Source organism: Panulirus ornatus, chromosome 48 (genome assembly GCF_036320965.1).
Source record: "Panulirus ornatus isolate Po-2019 chromosome 48, ASM3632096v1, whole genome shotgun sequence".
Classification (NCBI taxonomy): Eukaryota; Metazoa; Arthropoda; class Malacostraca; order Decapoda; family Palinuridae; genus Panulirus; species Panulirus ornatus.
Window position 1 is genome coordinate 5,184,250 of NC_092271.1, and position 22,888 is coordinate 5,207,137.

A 22,888-nucleotide genomic window follows, 5' to 3' on the forward strand; every position below is an offset into this window, starting at 1 on the left:
TAATTCATATTTACTCTCATCTTTCTTCTTTCACACACTTTAAAACCCAAAACCCGTGACCAGCCTTCTGCAGTTTCCCCACCCGAATCAGCCATCTGCCTGATCATCAGTGAACAACAAGTGACTCTTCTCCCAAGCCCTCTCATTGACAGCAACTGTATACTTGCCTCTGTCCCCTTTAAACTCTTGGATTCACCTCCCTAACAACCCCATCCATAAACAAATTAAAACCTATGGAGACATCACGCATGTTTTTCCCGCAAACCAAACATTCACGGGTAACCAATCATTTCCTCTCTTCCTACTCGTACACATGCCTTACATCCTCGATAAAAACTTTTCCACTGTTCTAGCATCTTCCCTTCCCACCCATATCCCTTAATATACCTTCAAAAGAAATTTTTAAATCAAATCTTATCATATGCTTTTTGCAGATCCATAAATGCTACATAAAAAATCCATCTTTTTTTCTAAGTTTTCTCACATTCATTCTCCAAAGCAAACACCTTATCCAACACATCCTGACCACTTCTGAAATGACACTGCTCTTTCCCCCAATGTAAATCTTACAACCCTTTCACCCTCCCCAAATCAAAAACCCTCCCATATAATTTCCCAGGAATACTCAAAAACTTATACCTCTGTAATTTGAGCACACCTTTATCCCCTTTGCCTTTGTTTATGGCGCTATACATGCATTCCTCCAATTCTTCAGGTATTTCACCTTGAGCCATACATTCATTGAATATCCACACCACCAGTCAACCAACACAGTCACCCCCTTTTTAAAGATAAATTCCACTTCAGTACCATCAAAACCCGCCGCTTTGATGGCTTTCATTTTCCGCAAACCTTTCACTACCTCTTCCAGTGAACCAAACCATTCTCCCTGACCCACATGCACTTCGCACAACCACGACCGAAAAAAAACCTATATTCTGCCACTTATCGCTAACAAAATTTTCATTTAGCCCTTTCAAAATATTTTACTCCACCCATCTTCTCACATCGCCGCTACTTGTTATTACCTCCCCATTACCCCCTTCACCGATGTTCCCATTTTTTTCTCTTGTCTACGCACTTTATTTACCTCTTTCCCAAAAACATCTTTTTATTCTCCCTAAAATATCTTAATCGGGAAAAATCCCGGGAAAAATTCTCCTGGGTGAAATTATTAGGCCATGAAAAATTTTGTGATAAGTTTTTATATTGGGAAGACTGTAAGGACTTTTCCCGTGGACTTAAAACAAACGTAGATATAGTATAATAACGAGACAATAAACAATCCATGTATAATTACCGTGAATATTATGATCAGTGTATTTAAATGTAATAATGCCGTCTCATTTATTAATCCTCCAGTTTCAACGAGAAATTCATTGAAACCTCTATTAAATTTAATACACTAAGAATAAAAACCTTATATTAATGAAGGTCTGTACAAATTTGGGCACTTCAATTTTTTGATAAACTTGTAAAAAAATACACCTTCTTGTCCCAAATAATTCATGGTACGCTCGTTTTCTGTCCCTTGGATAATCACATATTTACCAAATAAACGTCCAAGCTACGTCCCCTTCGTTGTATATCAACTGACTTTATATTTCTCTATGTGTCTTCTCTGATGATGTGAATAAAACACGAAAGTGCACTTGGGAACTTATCGTATTTCATTATCCCGTGGACTCATAGAATAATACATGAACCCGCGCAAAGCAAAGCGGGTTTTTTGGATGTTTATTGCTTTTGGGGAATTTATTAAAAAAAGGGGGTGGGCTGTATTGCTGCTGTTGGTAAGGTTATTTAATGTATGTAAAGGCTCATGGTGAGGTGCCTGAGGATTTTTCGGAATGCTTGCATAGTGCCATTGTACAAAGGCAAGGGGGATAAAAGTGAGCGCTCAAATTACAGAGGTTTTAAGTTTATTGAGTAAATTTCCTGGGAAATTATATGGGAGAGTATTTATTGAGAGGGTGAAGGCACAGAGCATCAGATTGGGGAAGAGCAGTGTGGTTTAGAAGTTGGTAGAGGAGTGTGGATCAGTGTTTGCTTTGAAAAATGTATGTTAGAATACTTAGAAAAGCAAATAGAATTGTATTAGATTTACAGATGGGACAAGGGATATGAGAGAGTTGATAGAGATGTTCTGTGGGAAAGGGATTAAGAATATAATGAGTGTGGGGGCAAGTTGTTAGAGGCAGTGAAAAGTTTTTAAACGAGGATGTAAGGCATGTCCCACATGTAGGAAGAGAGGAGAGTGATTGGTTCTCAGTGAATGTAGGTTTGTGGCAGGGGTGTGTGATGTCTCCATGGTTGTTTAATTTGTTTATGGATAGGGTTGTTAGGGAGGTGAATGCAAGAGTTTTGGAAAGAGGGGCAAGTATGCAGTCTGTTGTGGATGAGAGAGCTTGGGAAGTGAGTCAGTTGTTGTTCGCTGATGATACAGCGCTGGTGGCTGTACGGTAATAATGGATATAAGAGTATACATTGGTAGGTTTTCTGTGTATGCTAAACTTAAACTTGCTTCCCTGCCTATGGATCATGCAATCTAAAAATGGTAACATACCATTATTTTCATTTTCTACGATAAATTTGGTGGAAGGTACTAAATTGTTAAGTAAAGGGACAAATATTTGTAAATTTTCGTTTGTTGGCCAAACACAAAGAACATCATATACATACCTAAACCAAATTGCATTAGAAGGTAAGACATCCTTTAGTAATTTTGTTTCAAAAAATTCCATAGAAAGATTACTTAATACAGGTGAAAGAGGGTTACCCATTGCCATACCAAATTTTTGAGCATGATAATCTCCATTGAACTGAAATACAGTCTTTTATACACAATTTTAGAATATTTCTTTGATGTCTTGGATGATATTGATTTACCTAATTCAAAGTCTGTTTTCATTGAACTGGTAAAATTGTATAAAATTATTATGCTCAAAAATTTGGTATGGCAATGGGCAACCCTCTTTCACCTATAATAAGTGATCTTTATATGGAATTTTTGAAACAAAATTACCAAAGGATATCTTACCTTCTAATGCAATTTGGTTTAGGTATGTAGATGACGTTCTTTGTGTTTGGCCAACAAATGAAAACTTAAAAAAATTTCTCCCCCTACTCCTTCCTGCATGTTCAGGCCCCGATCACTCAAAATCTTTTTCACTCCATCTTTCCACCTCCAATTTGGTCTCCCACTTCTCGTTCCCTCCACCTCTGACACATATATCCTCTTGGTCAATCTTTCCTCACTCATTCTCTCCATGTGACCAAACCATTTCAAAACACTCTCTTCTGCTCTTTCAACCACACTCTTTTTATTACCACACATGTCTCTTACCCTTTCATTACTTACTCGATCAAACCACCTCACACCACATATTGTCCTCAAACATCTCATTTCCAGCACATCCACCCTCCTGCGCACAACTCTATCTATAGCCCACGCCTCGCAACCATATAGCATTGTTGGAACTACTATTACTTCAAAGATACCCATTTTTGCTTTCCAAGATAACGTTTTCGACATCAACACATTTTTCAATGCTCCCAGAACTTTCGCCCCTTCCCCCACCCTATGATTCACTTCCGCTTCCATAGTTCCATCCGCTGCCAAATCCACTCCCACTTTGCTTATCTAAAACACTTCACTTCCTCCAGTTTTTCTCCATTTAAACTTACCTCCCAATTGACTTGACCTTCAACCATACTGTACCTAATAACCTTGCTCTTATTCACATTTACTCTCAGTTTTCTTCTTTCTCACACTTTACCAAACTCAGTCACCAGTTTCTGCAGTTTCTCACACGAATCAGGCACCAGCGCTGTATCATCGTGAACAACAACTGACTCACTTCCCGAGCTCTCTCATCCACAACAGACTGCATACTTGCCCCTCTTTCCAAAGCTCTTGCATTCACCTCCCTAACAACCCCATCCATAAACAAATTAAACAACCATGGAGACATCACACACCCCTGCCGCAATTCGACATTCACTGAGAACCAATCACTTTCCTCTCTTCCTACACGTACACATGCCTTGCATCCTCGATAAAAACTTTTCACTGCTCGTAACAACTTGCCCCCCACACCATATATTCTTAATACCTTCCACAGAGCATCTCTATCAACTCTATCATATGCCTTCTCCAGATCCATAAATGCTGCATACAAATCCATTTGCTTTTCCAAGTATTTCTCACATACGTTATTCAAAGCAAACACCTGATCCACACATCCTCTACCACTTCTGAAACCACACTGCTCTTCCCCAATCTGATGCTCTGTACATGACATCACCCTCTCAATCAATACCCTCCCATATAATTTCCCAGGAATAGTGAACAAACTTATACTTCTGTAATTGTAGCACTCATTTTATCCCCTTTGTACAAAGGCACTATGCAAGCATTCCGCCAATCCTCAGGCATCTCACCATGAGTTATACATACATTAAATAACCTTACCAACCAGTCAACAATACAGTCACCCCCTTTTTTAATAAGTTCCACTGCATTACCATCCAAACCCGCCGCATTCCGGCTTTCATCTTCCGCAAAGCTTTTACTACCTCTTCCCTGTTTACCAAATCATTCTCCCTAACCCTCTCTCTTTGCACACCACCTCGACCAAAAACACCTATATCTGCCGCTCTATTACCAAACACATTCAACAAACCTTCAAAATACTCACTCCATCTCCTAACATCACCACTACTTGTTATCACCACCCCATCAGCCCCCTTCACTGAGGTTCCCATTTGTTACCTTGTCTTACGCACTTTATTTACCTCCTTCCAAAACATCTTTTTATTCTCCATAAGATTTAATGATACTCTCTCACCCCAACTCTCATTTGCCCTCTTTTTCACCTCTTGCACCTTAATCTTGACCTCTTTTTTTTATACATCTCCCACTCATTTGCATTATTCCCCTGCAAAATCGTCCAAGTGCCTCTCTCTTCTCTTTCACTAATAATCTTACTTCTTCATCCCACCACTCACTAGCCTTTCTAATCTGCCCACCTCCCACGCTTCTCATGCCACAAGCATCTTTTGCGCAAGCCATCGCTGCTTCCCTAGATACATCCCATTCAAATTATATGGTAAATTATATGGGAGGGTATTGATTGAGAGGGTGAAGGCATGTACAGAGCATCAGATTGGGGAAGAGCAGTGTGGTTTTAGAAGTGGTAGAGGATGTGTGGATCAGGTGTTTGCTTTGAAGAATGTATGTGAGAAATACTTAGAAAAGCAAATGGATTTGTATGTAGCATTTATGGATCTGGAGAAAGCATATGATAGAGTTGATAGAGATGCTCTGTGGAAGGTATTAAGTATATATGGTGTGGGAGGAAAGTTGTTAGAAGCAGTGAAAAGTTTTTATCGAGGATGTAAGGCATGTGTACGTGTAGGAAGAGAGGAAAGTGATTGGTTCTCAGTGAATGTAGGTTTGCGGCAGGGGTGTGTGATGTCTCCATGGTTGTTTAATTTGTTTATGGATGGGGTTGTTAGGGAGGTAAATGCAAGAGTTTTGGAAAGAGGGGCAAGTATGAAGTCTGTTGGGGATGAGAGAGCTTGGGAAGTGAGTCAGTTGTTGTTCGCTGATGATACAGCGCTGGTGGCTGATTCATGTGAGAAACTGCAGAAGCTGGTGACTGAGTTTGGAAAAGTGTGTGGAAGAAGAAAGTTAAGAGTAAATGTGAATAAGAGCAAGGTTATTAGGTACAGTAGGGTTGAGGGTCAAGTCAATTGGGAGGTGAGTTTGAATGGAGAAAAACTGGAGGAAGTGAAGTGTTTTATTAGATATCTAGGAGTGGATCTGGCAGCGGATGGAACCATGGAAGCGGAAGTGGATCATAGGGTGGGGGAGGGGGCGAAAATCCTGGGGGCCTTGAAGAATGTGTGGAAGTCGAGAACATTATCTCGGAAAGCAAAAATGGGTATGTTTGAAGGAATAGTGGTTCCAACAATGTTGTATGGTTGCGAGGCGTGGGCTATGGATAGAGTTGTGCGCAGGAGGATGGATGTGCTGGAAATGAGATGTTTGAGGACAATGTGTGGTGTGAGGTGGTTTGATCGAGTGAGTAACGTAAGGGTAAGAGAGATGTGTGGAAATAAAAAGAGCGTGGTTGAGAGAGCAGAAGAGGGTGTTTTGAAGTGGTTTGGGCACATGGAGAGGATGAGTGAGGAAAGATTGACCAAGAGGATATATGTGTCAGAGGTGGAGGGAACAAGGAGAAGAGGGAGACCAAATTGGAGGTGGAAAGATGGAGTGAAAAAGATTTTGTGTGATCGGGGCCTGAACATGCAGGAGGGTGAAAGGAGGGCAAGGAATAGAGTGAATTGGAGTGATGTGGTATACCGGGGTTGACGTGCTGTCAGTTGATTGAAGCAAGGCATGTGAAGCGTCTGGGGTAAACCATGGAAAGCTGTGTAGGTATGTATATTTGCGTGTGTGGACGTATGTATATACATGTGTATGGGGGGGGGGGGGTTGGGCCATTTCTTTCGTCTGTTTCCTTGCGCTACCTCGCAAACGCGGGAGACAGCGACAAAGTATAATTAAAAAAAATATAGAAATTCTTCAAAGCAAACACCTGATCCACACATCCTCTACCACTTCTGAAACCACACTGCTCTTCCCCAATCTGATGCTCTGTACATGCCTTCACCCTCTCAATCAATACCCTCCCATATAATTTACCAGGAATACTCAACAAACTTATACCTCTGTAATTTGAGCACTCACTCTTATCCCCTTTGCCTTTGTACAATGGCACTATGCACGCATTCCGCCAATCCTCAGGCACCTCACCATGAGTCATACATACATTAAATAACCTTACCAACCAGTCAACAATACAGTCACCCCCTTTTTTAATAAATTCCACTACAATACCGTCCAAACCTGCTGCCTTGCCGCCTTTCATCTTCCGCAAAGCTTTCACTACCTCTTCTCTGTTTACCAAATCATTTTCCCTAACCCTCTCACTTTGCACACCACCTCGACCAAAACACCCTATATCTGCCACTCTATCATCAAACACATTCAACAAACCTTCAAAATACTCACTGCATCTCCTTCTCACATCACCACTACTTGTTATCACCTCCCCATTTGCGTATATACATATGCCTTCTCCAGATCCATAAATGCTACATACAAATCCATTTGCTTTTCTAAGTATTTCTCACATACATTCTTCAAAGCAAACACCTGATCCACACATCCTCTACCACTTCTGAAACCACACTGCTCTTCCCCAATCTGATGCTCTGTACATGCCTTCACCCTCTCAATCAATACCCTCCCATATAATTTACCAGGAATACTCAACAAACTTATACCTCTGTGATTTGAGCACTCACTCTTATCCCCTTTGCCTTTGTACAATGGCACTATGCACGCATTCCGCCAATCCTCAGGCACCTCACCATGAGTCATACATACATTAAATAACCTTACCAACCAGTCAACAATACAGTCACCCCCTTTTTTAATAAATTCCACTGCAATACCATCCAAACCTGCTGCCTTGCCGCCTTTCATCTTCCGCTAAGCTTTCACTACCTCTTCTCTGTTTACCAAATCATTTTCCCTAACCCTCTCACTTTGTACTACAAAGTGAAATAATATATAGGATAAGCAAAGAAAAATTAAAAGATAACTTGATAAATAGCCAAAAGCAATTCTAGATGAACCCAAGATTGACAAACATGCATTAAATTTGGTGGCAGTAAAATACAATACAAATTGAAAACCCTTAATCCGAAATGCTCCGTAATCTGAAACTGAAGGCATATACATACGCATACACAGACATATACAGGTACACCACCGGTTTTCCGGCAACTGTTGGTTCGGATAGTCCTTTAGTCCGGACAAAATTACGCGAGGGAATTTGAAATTACCCCGGCCACAGATGGCGTTATGTGTAGGCCGTGCTTATCTAAATTCCTTACACTGCACTTGGTGCTGATACCACAATTCTGTGAGATTCTTAGCTTCTTTTGCCTAAATTTAACCCTAGCTATGGCTTCTAAGACATATGAGTGTCAGTCGTGGTATCAAACGTAAACGCCAGTCCATATGCACCGTGGTGTTTCGGTGCGTAAGTTGTGTGACATCTACAGTATTGGTTCATCATCAGTTTATGATATAAAGAAACAAAGGGAGAAAATATTGAAATTCTATGCAGACAGCGATTCCAAGAAGCAAATGACGATTAGAAAAACTATGAAAGATGGTAAGAGTACTGAACATGATCGAGTGATGATGGAATAGTTTCGACAACGTCGAAGTGATGGAGTGGACTTGTCAGGTAGCATGATAATGGACCAGACTAAGTTGTTCCATAAAGAACTTAAATTAGAATATGAACGTGACTATAGTGAAGGATGGCTCCAAAGATTCAAGAAGCGTCATGGAATTTCCCTGAATAAAGTGTGCAGAGAAAAGCGGTCTGCAAACCACGAAGGAGCTGCCGAGTATGTGGACGAATTGGCGAAACTCGTAACTGACGAGTACCTCAGTCCTGAACAGGTGTATAATGCAGACGAAACTGCATTACTCTGGCGATGCACACCTAGGAAGACACTAACAACGGAAGACGAAGACCCCACAGGATAAGCGATCCAGTCAGAGAGCTACACGCCAAGGCGTTCGACAGGGTGACCCCTCACTTGCTGAGGAATATGGTCCTGCCAAATGCTGGAATCAGTATCTTCTGAGGAAGACCATTGAACAGTTGAAATGTTAAGGTATGTCTCGGCTCTAACCCGTTTGTTTCCATACTATCCTGTTTTCCACATTTGTCATGATGGATTATAGATAATTGAGATATCTTGGGATAGGACCCAAGTTCAAACAAAGAATCCAATTATGTTTCATATACAACTTATGCATAGCCTGCAGGTAATGTATACAATATTTTTAATGATTTTGCAAGTGACACAAAGCTTTTGTAACACAACTTTCAGAAAACTAAGATGTCACAACCTCAGCCGCCCATGTGGACAGTGTGTGGTTGTTTGGCATCACCTTCAGATAAGCAATCATTTTCTTACACTTATTCATGCAGAGCAAAGAATATGCAAAACTCACAAGGTGAGTAATGGACATAGGTCTGGTAGTGACGATGGTTTGCAACAAGCCGGTGCCAACTGAGCGTTAGATCCCAGCAAGGGCAAGTGAGGTCGGGGGTTGAATTTTCCACTTGTAATGTCATGTTGCTGCTCAAAAAGTTTCAGATTACGGAGCATTTCGGATTAAGGGTTTTCAATTTGTATTGTATTTTACTGCCACCAAATTTAATGCATGTTTGTCAATCTTGGGTTCATCTAGAATTGCTTTTGGCTATTTATCAAGTTATCTTTTAATTTTTCTTTGCTTATCTTATATATTATTTCACTTTGTAGTACAAAGTGAGAGGGTTAGGGAAAATGATTTGGTAAACAGAGAAGAGGTAGTGAAAGCTTTGCGGAAGATGAAAGGCGGCAAGGCAGCAGGTTTGGATGGTATTGCAGTGGAATTTATTAAAAAAGGGGGTGACTGTATTGTTGACTGGTGGTAAGGTTATTTAATGTATGTATGACTCATGGTGAGGTGCCTGAGGATTGGCGGAATGCGTGCATAGTGCCATTGTACAAAGGCAAAGGGGATAAGAGTGAGTGCTCAAATTACAGAGGTATAAGTTTGTTGAGTATTCCTGGTAAATTATATGGGAGGGTATTGATTGAGAGGGTGAAGGCATGTACAGAGCATCAGATTGGGGAAGAGCAGTGTGGTTTCAGAAGTGGTAGAGGGTGTGTGGATCAGGTGTTTGCTTTGAAGAATGTATGTGAGAAATACTTAGAAAAGCAAATGGATTTGTATGTAGCATTTATGGATCTGGAGAAGGCATATGATAGAGTTGATAGAGATGCTCTGTGGAAGGTATTAAGAATATATGGTGTGGGAGGAAAGTTGTTAGAAGCAGTGAAAAGTTTTTATCGAGGATGTAAGGCATGTGTACGTGTAGGAAGAGAGGAGAGTGATTGGTTCTCAGTGAATGTAGGTTTGCGGCAGGGGTGTGTGATGTCTCCATGGTTGTTTAATTTGTTTATGGATGGGGTTTTTAGGGAGGTAAATGCAAGAGTTTTGGAAAGAGGGGCAAGTATGAAGTCTGTTGGGGATGAGAGAGCTTGGGAAGTGAGTCAGTTGTTGTTCGCTGATGATACAGCGCTGGTGGCTGATTCATATGAGAAACTGCAGAAGCTGGTGACTGAGTTTGGTAAAGTGTGTGGAAGAAGAAAGTTAAGAGTAAATGTGAATAAGAGCAAGGTTATTAGGTACAGTAGGGTTGAGGGTCAAGTCAATTGGGAGGTGAGTTTGAATGGAGAAAAACTGGAGGAAGTGAAGTGTTTTAGATATCTGGGAGTGGATCTGGCAGCGGATGGAACCATGGAAGCAGAAGTGGATCATAGGGTGGGGGAGGGGGCGAAAATTCTGGGGGCCTTGAAGAATGTGTGGAAGTCGAGAACATTATCTCGGAAAGCAAAAATGGGTATGTTTGAAGGAATAGTGGTTCCAACAATGTTGTATAGTTGCGAGGCGTGGGCTATGGATAGAGTTGTGCGCAGGAGGATGGATGTGCTGGAAATGAGATGTTTGAGGACAATGTGTGGTGTGAGGTGGTTTGATCGAGTGAGTAACGTAAGGGTAAGAGAGATGTGTGGAAATAAAAAGAGCGTGGTTGAGAGAGCAGAAGAGGGTGTTTTGAAGTGGTTTGGGCACATGGAGAGAATGAGTGAGGAAAGATTGACCAAGAGGATATATGTGTCGGAGGTGGAGGGAAGGAGGAGAAGAGGGAGACCAAATTGGAGGTGGAAAGATGGAGTGAAAAAGATTTTGTGTGATCGGGGCCTGAACATGCAGGAGGGTGAAAGGAGGGCAAGGAATAGAGTGAATTGGAGCGATGTGGTATGAGTGAATTGGAGCGATGTGGTATACCGGGGTTGACGTGCTGTCAGTGGATTGAATCAAGGCATGTGAAGCGTCTGGGGTAAACCATGGAAAGCTGTGTAGGTATGTATATTTGCGTGTGTGGACGTATGTATATACATGTGTATGGGGGGGGGTTGGGCCATTTCTTTCGTCTGTTTCCTTGCGCTACCTCGCAAACGCGGGAGACAGCGACAAAGTATAATAAAAAAAAAAAATAGTACATTTAAAGCCTTTCCTTCATTCTTCTGGGTCATGACGTGTTTCAAGATATCATCACAGTGTTGATTATTCTGTTTCTTCCTTGTCAAGATGCTTTTATGACAAATACATGGAACCTGTGCAGAATGGTTGTTACATTCGTAGTGAGATGTCTTATTGTAATAGAATGTTGTTTTATGAATAAGTGAAACCCATTTTATATAGAGGTTATTTTACAGACCAAAAATTTCCCTAATCTAGTTCTTATGTATGGCTTATACCCAAAATATCTTAGCTTACCCTTATTATACCATACTTTATCATGTTGTAAATTAGACCCCTTGATTCAGCAACAGTTGCCATTTCACTGGTAAATCAGGTGATCTTGAATGATTTTGTTGAGAATGCTGGTGATAAGGGACTGAGGATGGTGGTAAGATCAAGCCTTTTAAAGTAAGTTTATTGAATTCAGTATGAGATATTTATATTTGTTGATGTGTTTGGCCACTGCAATAGTATTTTAGAATTTTTACATGAGGCAGATTTCACTTTGATGGCATGTTGATGATATGAAAACTTTGTGTTCTTCATAAGGTGACTGTCAGTGGCTGGAATAAGATAAGAATTAATGTTATTTTACTTTGATGTCTTTGAAAAAGGCATTATAACCAAAAAGAACCAAAAATACTTTAATATGTCATAATCATTTGCATTTTACTATGGAACTGTCTGTCATTGACGGATCACACAATGTGAAATATTGGCCTTCACATTGCTACCAAATTGCCAGTGTTTGGTGGCCATCTGGACTTAGCCTTATGGGATCTTGTCTTTAAGCAAATTCCGTAGACAAGATCACTTTGTACCTCAGTTGTCATTGGAAGATATGGCAATAAACTGACCAACCCTCAGGACCATATCTTAGACTGGCCTACTGATGATGTGCCAGAGTACTTATGAGAAAATGTTTTATCATTTATTGTCCCCTAGTGTGGGTCCCATATCATGCATCAGTCATATCTTGTAGAGTTGGAAGAATAAGTTCCTCCACTTTTAAGTTTTTATTGACCTAGGCCATACCTACACCTAGAACTTGGCTGTTCCTAGTAAACAGCATCTTTTCTCGTGCTGTACCTTTTGCTGGTCAGTTTTTGTCTCGGTGTGATTTTCCTCTGGGAGAAGAAAAAAATCTTATATATTCATTGGGTGTTATCTAACTAATGGATGCCTCAAACCTTGGTTCAAGGAGAAGCCTGAGTAGCTTTCCCCCTTTTTTACAGGTTATTTCATTTCTCCTTCTTGCCTTCATAGCACCTTGTCCCTAAACAGAGGATCTTGACATCCATTTAGGATACTTCCTTTGCACCAGCACTAAAGTGGGTAATACTGCCAATTGTGAGAGTAGCATTGTTGCTGATGACTCCCTTATGATTTGCATTAACATGACAGCTGTTTTTCATGTGCTTCTTATTCCCTGAGAAGTGCTTGTGTGTCATAGGTGATTTTCGACTCTCAAAGCTAGTGGTATGCTCTTTTATCAGAGGCTATTTTCTCAGTTGACTGAATTAAGAAGGAGAAAACCATGTGAGAGCCCATCTCGAACATGAGCAATAGCATAGAATTCTCATTCTTGGAATAACTAACAATGGATGCAGGACTTTCAGTTTAAATCTTTGGTCACACACCTTGCTCCAGACTGGGTAGGGGCTGACCTCTCTCCTTTATAGTCCTTTGCCTACCTTTGAGAACCTATGAGAGGATTTTGCCATATCTTGGGGAAGAGAAAGAATCATCTTACTTCAATAAAGCACCCACAGAAGTGAGACATTTAGTATCTTTACATAGGAGACACCTTTTGTGCTCCAAAAACTGAGATGATAATGGAATCAGATACTTTCAAATGGATCCTTCTATAAAGAGTGAATTCCTAGGTCAGTCTCTTCACCACAGAGGCTAACATCAAGGAAAAACAACAGAAATTACATTGAGCTTTATATTTTCCCTTAGGATTAGCTCCCACCATTGTTGGCAGGTGGCACTCTCAAACTAGTATTTCAAGCTATTGAATGTCACTTTTATTGTTTTTTTCTGTGCTTTAACCTTTCAGATAGTCATCTTGGCACAAATAGGGATGTAGTTATAGCTGGCTATTGGAATGACAAGTAATTGTGAAGCAAAATTTGTTTTTTATTATATTCTTTTTAAGTTTCCCCATAGGTCATTTTTAACATTCTCACTTATGAGCAGTCAGATCATCTTCCAATTTTCATTGACAACTCACAAAAGAAGTAATATTCAGTAATGCCAGCCTAAGAGTGCTACCAACCGACAATGGTGGGTACAAATCCAAAAAATGGATTAGTTTTTCTTTTGTCTTTCCTAACTAACTTATACTTAGCTTATGTTTCCTCAGATTTTGATTTAGAGACAATAGGGGTAGATACCATAACCTTAAGCTGAAGTTTTAGTCCTTAGATTATCCTTTTCTATTCACAAAGAAGGTGATACTTAGATTGATTAGTTTTCCAGGTTTATTGACTAAAACAACCCTTGTAGAAGAAGCTAATGAGATGCACCATCTTGCTTTCAAGATTCCTTGGACTCTCCAAGTGATTCATTGCCTAGGAAGAGAGATGCAGCATCAGTTTTGGTTTTGGAGTTTTCATGTTTGGATTATGGAGAGGATGCTTAACAGATGATTTTTTTTTCTTATATAATGTTTGTTCTTCCACTTAAGAGATGATAGCAGGCAGTTTGGTAATCCATTCAGGCTTTTCTAATAGATTTTGAGGAAAGTTTAGGTACTGAATCATTCTGTGCAGATTGTTTCTAATCTTTTTAATGACAAGTTGAAGTTAGTGACACTACTGCTTCATACGAGTATATTCAAAAATCTTTAGCTTCAGCATGATCCTTGACATTAATATCTTCAGCATTATACATAGTAGATTGTTAAGATCATCTTTTTAAGGAAACCTGCACCTATCACATCTTAGACAATATAGGATCTGTTGATGGTCCTGGATCTTTTATTGTCTCTGGTGTATGTGCAGTGTGTTTCTGGAATGTCTTTTTATGAAAACTCTTCCTTATTGCTTTGGGACAAAGAATAAGAATTTGTGAAATTCCTTCTCTGTATATGCTAAGAATCTACTGTTGTTTGAAGAACATCTTTCAAGGGTAAGATTAACTTAAAACTCAGATGCAGAGTTGCTTGTTGAAAATGTGACTGGAATATATAAATGAAATAATTTTGATGCAGTCCTGGGAAAATTTCTGTATGTCCATTCAACTCTTGTAAATTCTCTGTTTCACAGAATGTTACCAAGGAATACAATTGTCTGTTCATTCAAGTTCATTAACGTTTTATCATCTAGGTACATTCCTGGTTAGATTAAGAAGTTACTTTGGCACTGAGCAGTTGTCTTTATTTGATGATATATCTGTATGCAACTGTCAGGAGAGGATGATCAGGGAATAAGGGGTCAGCTGTCATGAAGAGTAAGTTTTCTCTGAAGTTTTCTTAGGTTTTTTTAAATCCTTCTTCCTTCATATAGACTTGTAGTGAGAATTGTAGGTTTTGTACTTTTGTACTATTGTACTATTTCTTTATGATATTGTACTATTTCTTTATGATAAGCAAGGCCCTGTAAACAACCATTTGTTTTCCCTATCATTTCTTCCATTCTTTTGTTCTCAAAAAAGCATCTCATGATTTTAATCAATAACACACCTAAGGCATAGTCACCAGCAGTCGATAAATGTGGGAGAGTGGTCACTGGGCACCATCTCACATTTGTACCTTTTGGTCATTGTCTTGAATGGGTTGGTGTATGCATTTTAAGCCCTGTGAATGAGCATTGGTTAGACTCAAATATTTTATGATGATTGAAGAGGATAAATTCTTATAGATAAACCTTATAAAAACTGTTAACCCCCTCAGCAAATGCTCTCTCAGATGCTTAAAGAGCTTTGCCTGCAATATATAAAACCCTTTTTTTTCTTCAGAATTTAGATTTTTAAACTTTAAACTTCCATTTTTGTAGTTTTGGATGAAGTTCCTTGAAGCTTCTGTAAGTGCTGTAAATCAAAACACATCTTGCAGATTGCCAGTAATGTATTTGTTTTCAATTTTAGCCGGATGAGTCTGGCTCCAGTGGTAGAGCGCAGTCAGACATTGTGCCTCGGCCGAAGACTCGCTGTGGACTCCTAAACCTAGAGGATGCTACGGTGAGTATCTTTTGTAATTGTATCCTTACAGATTTCCATGTCTATTGCAATTTAGCTTGAAATTTTCTGTCTGACTTTATCCTGTTTGCTGTTACTCAAATTTAAGGGTGGATTTGTTAATGAAGAAACTGAAAAACAGAAATGAAAAAAGTGGGCATACAAATTTGAGATAGAGTGAATTGGAAGGAAGTGGTATACAGTGTTGACGTGCTGGCAGTGGACAACCAGGGCATGTGAAGCGCTCAGGGTAAACCATGGAAAGGTTTGTGGGGCCTGCTTATGGATAGGGAGCTGTGGTTTCTGTACATTACACATGATAGCTAGAGAATGGATGCAGCCTTCTTTGTCTGTTCCTGGCACTACCTCTCTAACACAGGAAACAGCAGTTAAGTATGAGAAAATAAGATCTAGGGATTCTGAACAAAGCCATAGAGACAGAACAGTCATGGAAACATTGAGTGGTGGATGGAAGGACAGTAAAGGAAACATTGAACAATGGATGAAAGAACAGTCAATGAAACATTGAGCACTGGATGGAAGACTTAAGAAAGTGTAGATCATGTATGGTAAATATGCGATGATAATTTTAGTTAAGGTAAATAGTAAGGAGAAAGACAAAGCATGGCTTTAGGAAATAACTGATAGATAGGCCATTCCTTAACTAAGGGAGATTGAAGAAAGATTGTGTAAACTGGTAGTGATTTTTGGGTTGGAAGAGTATCCTACAAATAAAGAGGAAAGGATGGCTATATAAGGGTAGTATGTAAGAGAGCTACTATAAACATTGGAATTGCTAGAAGCATGTCTGTGAATATAAGAAGTGAGAAGAATCAGCACATACAGGCAAGGTACACCATTAGAGGATGGCAGTTGAGAATTTCCTTTGATATAGAAATATGTATTTCTAATTACCCATTTATACTGTACACTGAGGAAAGTTTACACTTGTGGGGCCTTATTTCATGAACCTTCAATGCTGTCATACAGCCTTTTATATTCATGTGTACTGAGTGCATTAACCATGTCCTCAGTCATTCTGTTTCATTTGTCCATCACTCTTGTACTGTAAAAGTATTTCCTGACATCCTTCTTATAAAGTTTCTTAATTTCATGTATGTCGTCTCATTCTTTTATCCTTACATTTCTTAAAGAAATTGCAGTCACCTTCCTCTCCTCCCCATCCATAAACAAATTAAACAACCATGGTGGCATCATACACCCCTGTGGCAGACCAACCTTCACTGGGAACCATTCATTCTCTTCTATTCCCACTCATACACATGCCTTACACCCTTGATAAAGATTTCTCACTGCCTTTAGCAGCTTATCACCTACTCCATATATTCTTAAAATATTCCACAATGCATCTCTGTCATCCCTTTCATATGCCTTCTCCAGATCCACAAATTCCACATACAAATCCATCTGTTTTTCTAAGTATTTCTCACACACATTCTTCAAAGTAAACACCTGATCCACACATTCCCTATGACTTCTGAAACCACACTGCTCCTCCCCATTGTGATGCTCTGTACAAGCCTTCACCCCTTCCATCAGTCCTTTCCCATACAATTACCAGGTATACTCAACAAACTTATGCCTCTGTAATTTGAACACTTACCTTTATTCCCTTTGCCCTTATACAGTGGCACTATACATACATTCCACCAAATGATCAGTAAATACATTGAATATCCTTACCAACAAATCAACAACTCAGTCACCCCCTTTCTCAATAAATTCAACTGCAATGCCATCCACTCACACTGCCTTGCCGCACTTCATCTTTCGTAAGGCTTTTACCACATCTCTCTTCACCAAACCACTCTCCATGACTCTTGCTTTACATACCACCCTGACCAAAGCAACTTACATCTGCCACTCTATCATCAAACATATTTAACAATCCTTCTAATTACTAGCTCCATCTGCTCCTCACTCCATCACAACCCATTATTGCTTCCCCATTTGCCCCCTTTACCAATTTGTTCTCTTGTCTTTTGCACATTATTTACCTCTTTCCTAAACATCTTTTTATTCTTCCTAAAGTTTATTGATACTTTCTCACCCTAACTCTCAGTTGCTCTCTTTTTTCAACCCCTGCACCTTCCTCTTGACCTCCTGTCACTTTCTCTTATACGCTCCCAATCATTTGCACTCTTTCATTGTAATTACCACCCAGACACCTCTCTTTTCTCTTTCACTAGCAATTTTACTTCTTTACCCACCACTTACTACCCTTTCTAATCTGCCCACCTCCCACCTTTTACATGCCACATGAATCTCTTGCTCAAGACATCACTATTTCCTTAAATATCTCCCATTCCTCACCCACTCCCCTCTATTCATTTGCTCTCACCTTTTGCCATTCTACATTCAGTTTCTCCTGTTTTTTTTTCACACTATTCTCCTTTGCGAGCTCACTTACTCTCACCACTTTCTTCTCCTGGACAGTCTCCTCTTTTTCAAAAATCTCCACAAATCTTCACCCTCGCCTCCACAAGCTAGTGATCAGACATTCCACCAGCTGCCTCTCTCAGCACATTCACATCCAAAAGTATCTCTTTTGCATGCCTATCAGTTAATACATAATCTAATAATGCTCAGTGACCATCTCTCCTACTCACATACATACTTTTGTGTATATCTCTTTTTAAACCAGGTATTCCCAGTCACCAGTCTTATTTCAGTACACAACCCCACAAGCTCTTCACCATTTCCATTCATAATATTGAATACCCATGTACACCAGTTATGCCCTCAACTGCCACATTACTTACCTTCACATTTAAATCACCCATCACTAATACCTGGTCCCATGCATCAAAACTGCTGACACATTCACTCAGCTGCTCCCAAAATACTTGCCTCTCATGATCTTTCTTCTCATGACCAGATGCATAAGCACTACTAATCACCCATCTCTCACCATTCACTTTCAGTTTTATCCACATTAATCTGGAATTTACTTCCTTATACTCTATCATACACTCCCATGTCTCCAGCCTCTTGAGTAGTGCTACTCTTTCCTTAGCTCTTGTCCTCTCACCAACTCCTGACTTTACTTCCAAGACATTTCCAAAACATTCTTCCCATTTACCCTTGAGCTTCATTTTGCTCAGAGGCAGAACATCCAGATTTGTTTCCTCAAACACACACCTATCTCTCCTCTCTTCTCATCTTGGTTACATCCGCATATGCTCAGACACCCCAATTTGAGCCTTCAAGGAGGATTAGCACTCCCTGTGTGGCTCCCTTCTCTGTTTCCTCTTTTACAAATTGAAATACAAGAAGGGGAGGGTTTCCAGTTCCTGCTCCTGCTCCCTTTTTTCATCTACGACACACAGGGAATACGGAGGGAAAATAATCCTATTGAGGCTCTGTTTTGCTTTGTCATTCTTTACAATTGCTCATTCTGAATTTCATCAACTATGTTTCAGACCAACTTTGGGGGTCTGTTTAGGTCCCCTTGTAAGTTGGTGCAATCCTCCTTACTATTTACTGCCCTCATAACTTGTGCATCATGTGCAAACATATTCACTCTCTCATATACCTCCATTTCCTAAAACCATGCTGTCTCTCACTTAAGCAATTGCTCTTCCATAGAAAGTCATCCACTTACTTTCCAATTATCTTTTCCAGAGCACTACACACCACACTCGTTAGTGAGACCAGTTTGTAATTCAGTGCCTGTTCCTGGTCTTTTTTTTTTTATGTATCGGTATGACATAGGCCCTTTTCTATTCCCTTGGCATTTTACGTCTCTCGAGTGACTTCTTTAACAGTTATTGAAGTACTTTATCTTCCATACCTACACACATTCTTTGTACATAAGGTGAAAATTCATTAGGCTCATGAACCTTGTCCTTTTAGTACAGTATTCTGTTAATATCATTTCTAGATATCATTGACAGTGTCAAGTGTATTTGAACTTCTCTTTAACACATATGATGAAATCTCATCAGGTCCATGAGCCTAGTATGAGTCAAAACCTTTTAATATTCTGTTAATATCTTTTCTATATTATTTATTTATTTTATTTTGCTTTGTCGCTGTCTCCCGCGTTTGCGAGGTAGCGCAAGGAAACAGACGAAAGAAATGGCCCAACCCAACCCCATACACAATGTACACACACACACGCCCACACACGCAAATATACATACCTATACATCTCAATGTACACATATATATTTACACACACAGACACATACATATATACCCATGCACACAATTCACACTGTCTGCCCCTATTCATTCCCATCCCCACCTCGCCACACATGGAATACCATCCCCCTCCCCCCCTCCTGTGTGCGAGGTAGCACTAGGAAAAGACAACAAAGGCCCCATTCGTTCACACTCAGTCTCCAGCTGTCACGTAATAATGCCCGAAACCACAGCTCCCTTTCCACATCCAGGCCCCACACAACTTTCCATGGTTTACCCCAGACGCTTCACATGCCTTGATTCAATCCACTGACAGCACGTCAACCCCGGTATACCACATCGCTCCAATTCACTCTATTCCTTGCCCTCCTTTCACCCTCCTGCATGTTCAGGCCCCGATCACACAAAATCTTTTTCACTCCATCTTTCCACCTCCAATTTGGTCTCCCTCTTCTCCTCGTTCCCTCCACCTCCGACACATATATCCTCTTGGTCAATCTTTCCTCACTCATTCTCTCCATGTGCCCAAACCACTTCAAAACACCCTCTTCTGCTCTCTCAACCACGCTCTTTTTATTTCCACACATCTCTCTTACCCTTACGTTACTTACTCGATCAAACCACCTCACACCACACATTGTCCTCAAACATCTCATTTCCAGCACATCCATCCTCCTGCGCACAACTCTATCCATAGCCCACGCCTCGCAACCATACAACATTGTTGGAACCACTATTCCTTCAAACATACCCATTTTTGCTTTCCGAGATAATGTTCTCGACTTCCACACATTCTTCAAGGCCCCCAGAATTTTCGCCCCCTCCCCCACCCTATGATCCACTTCCGCTTCCATGGTTCCATCCGCTGCCAGATCCACTCCCAGATATCTAAAACACTTCACTTCCTCCAGTTTTTCTCCATTCAAACTCACCTCCCAATTGACTTGACCCTCAACCCTACTGTACCTAATAACCTTGCTCTTATTCACATTTACTCTTAACTTTCTTCTTCCACACACTTTACCAAACTCAGTCACCAGCTTCTGCAGTTTCTCACATGAATCAGCCACCAGCGCTGTATCATCAGCGAACAACAACTGACTCACTTCCCAAGCTCTCTCATCCCCAACAGACTTCATACTTGCCCCTCTTTCCAAAACTCTTGCATTTACCTCCCTAACAACCCCATATGTCTTGATGATTTCCAAAACCTCCCCTTTCCATTTCAGTGGCTTTAGCTTAGGCTGTAGTGTCTTCCACTGTAAAAACACTTTTGAAGTTGTTATTCAGATTTTTACATGTCCTTACATCATTCTCCACAGTTTTTCCCCTCTGAATCCTTAAGTCTGATTATCTGCTCCGTAACTGAAGAATGGCTCCCGATGAATTTATGGGAAAGTTTTAGGTTTTCACCTGTCTTGTCTATGATATTATAATATTCATTCATTACATTATACTTTGTCGCTGTCTCCCGCGTTAGTGAGGTAGCGCCAGGAAACAGATGAAAGAATGGCCCAACCCACCCACATACACATGTATATACATACACGTCCATACACACACATGTACATACCCATACATCTCAATGTATACATATATATACGCACACAGACATATACACATATACACATGTACATAATTCATACTGTGTGCCCTTATTCATTCGTGTCGCCACCCCGCCACACATGAAATAACAACCTCCTCCCCCCCGCATGTGCGCGAGGTAGCGCTAGGAAAAGACAACAAAGGCCACATTTGTTCACACTCAGTCTCTAACTGTCATGTATAATGCACCGAAACCACAACTCCCTTTCCACATCCAGGCCTCACAAAACTTTCCATGGTTTACCCCAGAGAGCTTCACATGCCCTGGTTCAATCCATTGACAGCACGTCAACCCCGGTATACCACATCGTTCCAATTCACTCTGTTCCTTGCACGCCTTTCACCCCCCTGCATGTTCAGGCCCCGATCACTCAAAATCTTTTTCACTCCATCCTTCCACCTCCAATTTGGTCTCCCACTTCTCCTTGTTCCCTCCACCTCTGACGCTTATATCCTCTTTGTCAATTCTTCCTCACTCATTCTCTACATGTGACCAAACGATTTCAAAACACCCTCTTCTGCTCTCTCAGCTACACTCTTTTTATTATCACACATCTCTCTTACTCTTTCATTACTTACTCGATCAGACCACCTCACACCACATATTGTTCTCAAACATCTCATTTCCAGCACATCCACCCTCCTCTGCACAACTCTATCCATAGCCCATGCCTCGCAACCATATAACATTGTTGGAACCACTGTTCCTTCAAACATACCCATTTTTGCTTTCCAAGGTAACGTTCTCGACTTCCACACATTTTTCAACGCCCCCAGAAAGTTCTGGGAGCATTGATTATGATAATATGAGATATAATTGTCTCGTTTCTAGAACACAGAATTGTATCAGACAACCAACATGATTTCTGAAATGGAAGATCCTGACAAATTTGCTGAATTTTTATATGCTATTTATCATAACTGAAATGAAAAATTACCATCTGATGTAGTATATTTAGATTTCCAAAAGTTTCTCAATAAACTACCTCACACGAGACTTACATAAACTCAAAGCACACAGAATCAGTGAAGAACTCTGTACATAGATCAGAGACTGGCTTAATGGAAGAAAGCAGTGTGTAATGTTAAATAGCAAAGCCTCAGATTGTCTGGACAAAACGAGTGGTTTGCCACAGGGGTTGGTCCTAGGCCCAGTTCTTTTCATAACATACATTAATGACCTAGAACTCAGTCTTATGTTTAAGATCTCCAAATTTGCTGATGATACCATACTAGGAGGTAGAGCTGCAAAATGCTTTAAAGGGATCATCTTACTAGCATAGTGGTCAGACAGATGGCAAATGAAGTTTAAGTTAGACAAGTGTAAAGTTATGCACTTTGGAGACAAGCATATACATTACGACTGCAAACTATTTGGAAGCTCTTTTACTAAAGTAAATGAAGAAAAGGATCCTGGAGGTGTCATTTGCAACAATCTGAGATACACTAAATAGTGTCAAGCAGCAAATAAAAAAGGTAATCAAATGTTAGGTTTCATAGTCAGGAACATAGATTACAAGACACCAGAAACAGTTCTCACACTTTATAATTCTCTAGTAAGACCACACCTTGAATATGCAGTCCAGTTCTGGTCCCCAAACTATATAGAAGATGAGAAAAAATTAGAGCAAGTACAAAGATGCACGACAAAATTGATCCCATTCTTTAGAAATCTGGCATATGAAGAGAGGCGCTTTA

General features: G+C 40.2%; 1 protein-coding gene across 1 annotated transcript in view; it reads left to right on the plus strand.

Annotated features, from left to right (window-relative positions):
- Nucleotides 1–22,115, plus strand: part of LOC139763963 (uncharacterized) — a 170,053-nt gene extending 147,938 nt beyond the window's left edge. The window contains exons 5-6 of the mRNA XM_071690444.1: nucleotides 15,329–15,421; nucleotides 22,023–22,115. Of these exons, the coding sequence (XP_071546545.1) occupies nucleotides 15,329–15,421; nucleotides 22,023–22,115 (186 nt within the window). The remainder of the gene's footprint in view (nucleotides 1–15,328; nucleotides 15,422–22,022) is intronic.
- The last annotated feature ends 773 nt before the right edge of the window (nucleotides 22,116–22,888 follow it).